This window comes from Chaetura pelagica, unplaced genomic scaffold, assembly GCF_000747805.2.
Source record: "Chaetura pelagica isolate M959 unplaced genomic scaffold, ChaPel_1.0 scaffold237, whole genome shotgun sequence".
Classification (NCBI taxonomy): domain Eukaryota; kingdom Metazoa; phylum Chordata; class Aves; order Apodiformes; family Apodidae; genus Chaetura; species Chaetura pelagica.
Window position 1 is genome coordinate 1,108,638 of NW_009953933.1, and position 9,639 is coordinate 1,118,276.

At 42.2% G+C, this 9,639-nt stretch overlaps 1 protein-coding gene across 2 annotated transcripts in view; it reads right to left on the reverse strand.

The window, feature by feature from the left end:
- The window catches only part of LPIN1 (lipin 1), a 64,165-nt gene that overhangs the window by 20,968 nt on the left and 33,558 nt on the right, over positions 1–9,639 (reverse strand). Inside the window, exons 1-7 of one of the 2 annotated variants that reach the window (XM_010001710.1) lie at positions 9,391–9,585; positions 8,526–8,621; positions 7,027–7,361; positions 6,546–6,665; positions 5,372–5,479; positions 2,340–2,469; positions 1,028–1,337 (exon numbers count right to left, since the gene is read on the reverse strand). In XM_010001710.1, the coding sequence (XP_010000012.1) occupies positions 1,028–1,337; positions 2,340–2,469; positions 5,372–5,479; positions 6,546–6,665; positions 7,027–7,361; positions 8,526–8,621; positions 9,391–9,582 (1,291 nt within the window). In that variant the 5' untranslated portion in view covers positions 9,583–9,585. Of the gene's footprint in view, positions 1–1,027; positions 1,338–2,339; positions 2,470–5,371; positions 5,480–6,545; positions 6,666–7,026; positions 7,362–8,525; positions 8,622–9,390; positions 9,592–9,639 lie in introns of those variants that run through there. The other variant, XM_010001709.1, reaches the window with a different exon arrangement.

Genomic DNA, 9,639 nt, shown 5'->3' on the forward strand with positions numbered 1-9,639 from the left:
GTAGGGAAAACAGTAAGAGGAAGACTTTCTGAGTATCTGCACAGGCCTATATTGCAGTACAGGCACCATGGAGAGGACAAGATGACCCTCCTGGGTCATTCACAAGTCACAGAGTCATTGCTGTCCTGTTGTTGCTGGTGCAATCAGACAAGTAACCACTGTAAGGCCAATCTTAACTGGGAATTCTTTCCAAAACCTGAGACTTCTCATTGGCCCACTTTCCAACATCAAACCTCAGAAAAGCAATCTGAAAAAAGACTGAATAGCAAGCAGAGTAAAACACTGTCATTTTTGTCTTCAAAGACAGTGGAATGCACGGGAGAGTGGCTAAGAAATGTGTGCTCACTGACTGAAAAGCAGCTGCACAAACTAGGCTTGGATAGTGCTCACATAATTATAGAATAATCAGGGCTCTAAAAAGTAACATTTGTAAGGAAATACATTTCATGTGAAGACTGTAACACTTGTTATAAAATACCCTTGATATAGAGCCCAGAAAGTAAGAAGCAGAAAAGCAGATGGATTTATATTTCACAAGTTCAGGACAGGACATGTACCACACAGAACTGAAATTTACCTTTTTATGGCAAATCTGTTGTTTGTGCAAAAGACACAGGACAGCTTTCTACCAGAGCAGAGAGGTTCCCTATCACCAGTGACACGCAATAACTCGGAAAGCAGCAAGAGCAGGTGAATCAGCAGATCTACCCTGTGCTTCTACCAAAAAGTGAAATATATGAATCTGTCAAATCTGGATGACTTTGGAGCTAGTTTTGCAGACATGTTCATATGCACAGAGCTGCCAGAAATCCCAGACCAAAGAGAAACTTCCATCTTACTACACAGCTTCTGTGAATAGCCTGCTGCACAGCTCAGCCTTTGAAGGTTCTTTCCAAAGCTTCTTACTTTCCAGATCTGAAAGTGCCTCCAGGGCACAGATTAATTTCTATGACAATGAGGTGCTTTATCACCATGAGATTTTAAAGACAAAATCATACATATAAAAGTGCAGAATCAACAGCTTTACCTTTCTTTCTGGAAGGGGAATCTGTCTTGCCAGCTGGTTGGGCTGAACAAGCTGCAGCTTGTTTTAGTTCTTCATTGGCAGACAAGGGTGGTACAGCTGCTCCTGGAGACTCAGTCTCTGGCTTATTTGTCTCAGCTGGTGAGGGTTCACTTTCCTCAGCAGTTGTTGCACCTGCTTGTTCAAGGGCAGGTAGAGGGGACACAGTGTTAAACTCCTCACTAGGAGAACTCTGGATGACCCGAAAGTGAGTGCTTTCAGAGGGATTTACATCCACCAGGCTGGGTTCCTTTGCTTTGAGCAGAGAAGTGGCCTGGTAGGAAAAACAAACAGACATTGTTGTAAAGAAAAGCTCTTTAAAAACAACAGCCAAAGTTTAACCTGTTCTGTTCACTCCAGTGAGATCAGATTCTCAAGGTAACCACCTACAGCAGAAAGCCACCACTAACTGAGGTGGAGACTACAGTGTACAAGAGACCTCTCTGTTGAGCCTTTGCTTGTGCAAAATTCCTCTGTACTTGGGGCCAGGAAAGATTTGTTCTGCAATGTGCTCCTCCAGTCTTCATTCCCCACTCACCTGCCAGGGAGCACAGCACAGCCCTCCCCCCTTCCTGCACAAATCCTAGCATTGCTTCACAGGGTAACCCTGACAAACTGGGGAAGGGAACACACACTGGAGTCCTTACACGTTCAGAATGTTCTCAACGACCAGGACCTGGGGACACTGTCATTTATCTATATCACAGACTTTGATTTTAAATCAGTTCATAGGAACAATTCAAGATATTCTCTAGACTGCAAAAGCCAATGTGAAACTCCTGCCTGGACCTGTCCCCATCCTTGCCCCCAGCACTGCAGTCTGCCACTGGAACCTGATCTTTACTTCTCATACCCTGAAGAAGGTGTCAACCCTGAGTCTCTCCTTTGCTGTGTGAACGCTCTGACTCCACAGCCATCATAAGGAGCCTGGCAGCACCTGCCTGACCTGCACTGTGCTCACTGCATGGTGTGCTCACTGCAAAGTACTTTGCTTACCTCCCAAGGAGCAGGAATCATAGCACCACAGAATGGTTTGATTTGGAAGGCACCTTAAATATAGTTCCAACCCCTCTGCATGGGCAGGGACACCTCTCACCAGACCTGCTTGCTCAGAGCCCCATCCAACCTGCCCTTCAACACTATTACACAAAACTTTGCCTTTTTTATGTAAAAAGGGGATCCACGCCCTCTTTGGCAGTCTGCAACAGAACAGGCACACGTGCCCCATCAAAGCGCAGGAGATGCCAGCAGGAAATAACCAAAGTATGCTGGATACCTTTGCAGCCTGGGGTAGCTCTCCCCATGCCCAGTGCATGTGAGGATTATTCTTCAGTCCACTCCTGTCCACAGGTTTACTGACTAATTCTGAGTCACTCTGAGGAGTAGGAGGGCGGGAACCTGAGAGGCTGAAGAAAAACAAACAAAAAATGTTACAAAACCAAAAGCAACCACAATGCACTAAGCACCTTCCAAACTGATACCCACCAACACAAAGCACTGGAAAGCTAAACAATCCTTAGCCAAGAGGAAGTGTGACTGCATGGAGGAACAGTGTAAACAGCTCAGGATTCTCTTAGACTGGCATTCAGAGGTCTCACACCTTTTTAATAGGTGCAGACACAGAAGTAGGGTTTGAGAAACAGGAAGAGATGGAACAAGAGCAGAGACTGAACATTTCAAAAGGATTTTTGGTTTTCTAAGTAGAAAAAAGAACGGAGATGGTACCAGGATGAATAGATGTTAGTATTGTTACAATGGGTATGAAGTGCAGAAATTACACACTCACATCAACAAGACACTTTATCTTGACTAAGTAATGAACTAGTTAAGGAATCCAGCTGATTACCTCCTACTAACTGGCTCAGTTCTACCCTGAGATGCATGTTCCCAGGGAAAGCAGCAGGAGAGCTAAGCTGAGAACTCGAGCCTTTCCACTTCAAAAGTATTTAACTGTTTTGCTGACTACACAATATAAAATATTTAATAATTAATTACCAGTTTGTAGCATATTTGTAATGTGACAAAGTCAATAATGTAATGTCAAGTCAGCCATTAATAAATAATGATTCACTGATTTCAAGGACAAAAGGAAAAATCCTAGTTATCTACTCTGCCTTTCTGCATAGTACAAGGCACAGGATTTCTCCAAATCCCCTTGTTTTCTGTCTGAGCCATAGCATGTCTTTGGTTCACTTGTACAATCCTGGTAGTAAAACTACAAGCAAGAAGAGAATCCACAGCATTCCTAAATCAAAGGTCCAAACTAAGTTACCTTTACTCTTAATTGTTTTCCTATGTTTCTAATAAATTCCTCATGTTTAATTTATTCTTTACCTTCTTCTGCATAAACTGACTATCCAAACCAGTTCTTCTCTTTCAAGGTAGGGTAGTTCTGCAGAGCTAGCTGCTAGGGAATTCACTGGTCACAGGTAAGTAAGTACTTCACACTAATGCAAGGCAGCTTTCAAAAATCTGGGAATTTCACATCTCAAAAAACAGAAACCTAGTTATTTACATTATTCCTTGTGTTCAACACTATGACTTTTTAGCTACAGATCATTACATTATCTAACTAAACTATAACATTTATAAACAATACCATGGTTGAAGATCTCTTTTGGTCACAAGAATTTCAAATTTTACTAGTCCTCAGGGTGTAACCTACCATTCGACAGATGAAGAAACCAATACAATGTCATTTTTAAAGTATTTCCAAGCTCTAAGGAGTCAAGAAATGCCTGGTGGATTTTTTCTGCAACTGCTACGTCTACCACTGACCAGTTTGTGGGACCATTGGTGCAGTGTAGATGTAGCTATGGGTATAATCATGTTAATTAGGAACAGGGTGAGCAACTAGCCCTCAAAATATTACCCACTCCCCCAAAACAAAGTAAACAAAATACTATCTACTCAACTTTCAGCACAAGCACAATGGAAACAGCTTCATTCTCATTCTATAAATACTTCTTTTCTATACAACAAAATACAAAGAACCTCCTCTGAGGTGGCCATAACAGCTTCTTACTTCACACAAGGAAAGCAGCAGCAGACACAGAGAGAGCCTTCCTCAGCCAGGTCCTACAGCCCTTCAGCTGCACGTGCAGACCACAGGACAGAGCAAAGCTCGTGGAGCCACCCAGAGCACATCACTGCTCCAGCCCAGCCTCTGGTCTGCCCTTCCCTCCCATGAGGAACACTGAGGAGAAAGCCAAGGGTGTCCCAGGGCCTGACAGGGGCTTGGTGCTGCACCACAGTCCAGTTAAAGGGAGCAGACCTCCAAATCTGGGAAAACCTCCAGATTCTCAGCTTTAACACAGCCTTTAGGCCACCTACCATAGCATCTTTGTTGAAACAATTAACAATTTAGCATGATGTATTATTCAAAGCTTCCCCAGCATTACTGCTCTGGCAGGGGGGTTGGACTAGATGATCTTTCAAGGTCCCTTCGAACACCTATGATTCTATGATTCTATTATTACTGGAGAACTGTAGAGATACTCAGATGCCTACTTTAAATTTTTTACTGCTGTGACTTCTCTACACTGACTTAATGGAGATAAAACGGCCTGGCTGCACAATTTTGAGGCATCTTGAGTTTAAAATGTCCAAAAAATCGTCTGTATCCACTTTTAGCTCTGCAGAAAAGACTCTGCAGTCAGAGGAATCCCACACTACAGCAAAGGCTTAACTCTGGGCCTCCTAAACCTCAGGTAAGATGTCTTACCTATTGTGCCACTCTACATGATAGCCCACCTCTGCAGTCCAACATACTGAAAGTCTTGCCCCCCTCCAAAGCAGGGAACAGAGGAAGAGAAGTTCTCTATCAAGTTTCAAGTTTTGAAGTCCTTATTGCTCACTTAGGCTCTGAGGCCTTCGTTTTGCTTTTATTTTTGCAACCTGTGCACAAGCAAACAACTCAGGAAAACCATGGGATAAAAATGCCATTATAGTAGACACTGACTGTAAAAAGCCAGATGGAAATGTCAATCTTCAAAGGAACCTAACTTTTCACTAGGTAAATTCTTCCCTTTTTTTATCATCTTAATCAACTTTAGTTCTAACCCAGGTTTTTATTGGCTTGACTGTATTTTAACCATCCTCATTCAAGGGATGGTTCAACAAGTCAATGCCCTTAAAGAAGCAAGCAGAGGCAGTGGTTTTCAATGTCACCTGTCAAAGTGCCTGGGTTAGCAATACGTGCAGCTACAAGTGCAATGAAATTCACATACTATTAATGTGTTAAAAGTGCATTAGTGTGTTGAAAGGATTAAAAAGCAGACCAGAAAAGAGGGAGGACAAGTGTTCTACCTGTCTGTAGGAGAAAAGTGAGAAGACTGTTGAGGACAAGAATTAGACAGGCCTCCATCTGCTGGAACAGTGAGAAGAGAGGATTGCCCTGTGCAATCTATAGGCTTACTGGACAGCACAGCGTGTTGGCAGAAAGAAAAACAGGGTGTCATTATTCACAAGTGCTGATTAACATAAGCTCTTTGTGCACGAGCTACGTAAATGCTGAACTTACAGCTAGAGCTCTCAAAACCAACAGCCCACCCCGCTCCAGAAGCCTCGGAAGGGGCAGGTTCTGACCCATGCACAAGTTTCTTCCAGAACACAATTCAAAACATTTAAATTAAGCTCTTGCTCTGAAATAACCCCCTTGCTCTCCCTTCCTGTGTACCCCAACTACAGAGGCAGTCTATTGAGATGAAGGCTTCTCAGGATAAGGACTTGTGGCTGTTGCTCCAGGCCAGCAATTTGCACAGAGGATGTGCCACACACGTACAGGGGCACACACACAGACTGATCTGGGACTGTAATGCACTGCACATCCTCCCTTTCTCACAGTGTTCCACAGACACAAGAAAGGAGGGCAAAACTGCTCTGTTTTGACACCAAAGGTATACCCACACACACAAATACACACAGTATTTGAGTAAAGTAAATCCTGTGTGTGTTCCTTTCACCCAGTGAATATTTCATGTTGCTGGAACTGTGCAATTCACTAGGTTAGCTTTCAGGGGGACACAAAAGCTCATCTTCTTACTAAGCAAGAAGATCTTACTTTTATACATCAACTCCAAATTTCCAAGTTCATATAAAGGTTATACCCAAAGTACTAGAGATTTATATAACTGCATTCCCTGAAATGCTTATAAGATGTGTGCAGCAGGCAAAGACTCAGATTTCACAAAACATTCATCCTCTCCACAGTAGTGACATGCAAACTGGGACCTTACCCTAATAATCTTCAGAATTTGTGGACCTGAATTTGTACACATCCATTTATTGAATCAAGGACAAAGCAACCATCAAGTTTTTGTATCTGGTTTCAAATCTAGAGAGCATCCATCTAGTATTTGACAGTGGCCATGTTTGATAACCAAATTTTTTAGTAAGACTTCATAGAGCACGAGCAGATGAGACATGAACGGGAAGAGGAAGAGAGGAAGATTATTCACAGCTGTACTCTCAGAAAATGTACCTTTGAAGAGGTGACCATTCTCCATCTGAATTAGGGTAAGATGCAGACTGAGAAAATGTAGAAACTGCTGGAGCCTTTCTGTCAGATACATCATCAACGAGCACATCTGGAACAGGGACCCTAGGTAGAGGGAAAGATGGGACATTTGAAAACCATACCTGGGCACTGAACTGTCACACACCTCAGACAATAAAAATCCCTTCTTCAGTATAACCTGAACTAAAAGGAGATAGAGATAAATTATCTGATGCACACCTCCCAGTTCATAGCATGATGGAAGATTGTTGTTATGTTTTCAATATAATTGCCATTATTCTTTTTCCTAACATTCCCAATAGCTTTCTAGCCTGAATTTTTTACTCAAAGAAACGTGCATCATCCATATGTACTAACTTCTGGAGAAATTACTGTTAGGAGGTATGGAATGGAACATTAACCCTGCAAGAGGTTTCCATGACATATCTCAATTCCACTGTGATACCTGGAACTGTCCAATGGTTCTTTTTCTTCATCTGAGCTTATCTCTATAGGAAACATGTCTTCATCTTCTGATGTGTCTCCATTCTCTTCTCTTTTTAAGCTGTCTATTTTATGGGTAGACTTCCTCCTCTTCTTCCTCCTTTTTTTCACAGAGCTACAGGCTGCAGATGTCTCAGCAGAAGGCTGGGATCCATGGCCTTGGGGTGACAGTTGTGAGGATGCACTGGTGTCCAGACTTCTTATCCTGTCTATAGAGTTCCTCTTCAGCTGAGCTTCCATCAAAGCCGTTCCCTCAGACCGAATGGGAGATGTGGCAAGATGATATGGAATTACCTCCTGAGAAAGAAAAAATCCAAACCATGCAACATATTAGTTCCTCCACCAGTCATCCACCTGGGTCTACAATCTATGCACCATTGGAAAAATCTAAGCTGTTTTTTCCTCAGAAAAGTAAAAAAGATTAGATATCTGGGTGTGCAGTATATGGATATCGTGCCATAGCTGCATCTCCTGAGACAAGCCAGGAGCAACACTCCTAACAAAAAGGATCCTCTGAGCATCTCATACAGGCCAGGTTATGTCTCTATCCACATGACCCTAAAGACAAAGCAGAAATCCTGGTTCACACCCTGAACACTCGGTAAAGTCCAGCTCTCCTTTGCAACTCAGATGACAGCAGTCAGACAGGCAGCAGCCTATAGCTGGCTCACACAGACATCCTCTTCTTCAATCATACATGTACATCTCTAGACATGCATGGAAGGATTTCTAGCAATTTTCAGCCACCAAGGAACATTTACCACACAGAAAATAGAGAGATCAGAAGATTTAAACATACATCTACAGGGATGAATACTGCACCTACATGCAGCTCTCACCTGACACCAGTCCTACCACACTTGATTTAAGAACCTGAAAACTCAAGACTGCTCTGGATAGTGCAAAGAATTATTGGGGAAATCTGAAGTGATTGTAAAATGCTTTTATGTTACACTACGTGTAGAGTATTCAAAACCAGTGTGACCATAACTTAGCTAGCCTAGCAGTTAGTGTCACAGCTCAAGAGCAGGCATTCTCATTCAAACATAATTTCACATGAGTAACAGTTCAAGATCACAGCTTTGGTGAGTACCAGAATTACTGGCTGCACAGATGCTTGCAGGACACATGCACTTACTGGCAGTCTACTGAGTGCATTTCTTCAAAGAAAACACACTTCTGGAGAATGTGAACTCTTATTTTTGTGTTATTTCTGTTCACACATTGGCACCCACTTCAATTATGATTTATCTTTCGGTTCTGTGGTCACTTCCTTCACTTTTTCCAAATCTCAGCAACTGAGAAAACGAAATCACTGAACTTTCACAGCAGAAAAATTGTCCAGAAACTTTCAAAACTATAAAATAGGTGATGGTATATTTTTTAACAAAATTCCTAAACTCAAAAATTACTCTGAAGGCACTGAATTTGTAATAAATTAAAATGAGTTTGGACTCTTACCTGATCGTTATCCATCTCCTGCACAAAAAAGGCCTCTCCATTGTCTCCCAGTTTCATGTGCAAGTCTACAGCCTCTCCATTAATTTCTATGTCAACCTGGAAGAAAAGAAATACATTCTTGTATGAAAATAAAGTTATTTTAAGTACACAGTTCCTGTCTACATTTATGACATATTTCAGGACACAGTATACTATTGGAAGGACAACATTGTCAATTTTTACCCAGCCTAAACATTAGAATTCCTTTCTCATTTACCAAAGTATTGAACAGTGTCCACAGTGACATCAGGATCTTTCTGCTGAACAATTATAGCTACATCAGAAACTAGACCTAAAATTATTTCCTGAAATAATCTGTCATGTATTACTCCCTGGCCACTGTGCATCTGCTATCATATTTCCAGGTCATTCGGTCTGGTTACATTTATATTTATATCAAGGTCCTCACTGCTTTTTCTAACTTCAATTAACCTCAACTTTTTGATACCTGAAAATACCACTTCATTATTACCTGCCTTTGTATAACTATCATCGAACATGTTAAGCAAAGGGGTCTTAATACACAGTCACTAATGAAATCTAGTACAGGCCCAGATTAGCACATTTCACGTTCTGCTTTATTGAAAATAAACATTATCAATGTTACGGGTTGTTTTGGGTTTTTTTATATTCTATGTCTCACAGATTATGCTTTGAAATGCAAGAATCAGTAACTATCATTTTAATTGAACCTTGCCTCAGCCTGAGGACTTTCATAAAGAGTTTCTAAAGAAAACCCTGACTAGCCTATGACAGAACAGTCAGTACCTGCCATGCCACTAGAGCTACCCCCAGAGAGAACCCACCCAGAGGGGCAGTTCCCTACCACTTTCTCCCTGGAGCGCAGAACCCCCATCTTCCCAAAGCGCACGTGGAAGGGGGAGCACTGCAGGTTCCCATCCGGCTGCCGCACCACGATGATATCGATGCATCCTGAGAGGGTGGCTGGGTTTAGTCCCTTGTAGAGCTCCTTCACAGTCACAAACACCTGCCCTGCTAGCTGTCCAACGTAATTCATGGTTTGCACCTGAAAAGACAGAAGAGAGAACAAACAAGATGTTGACTGATTCCTGCT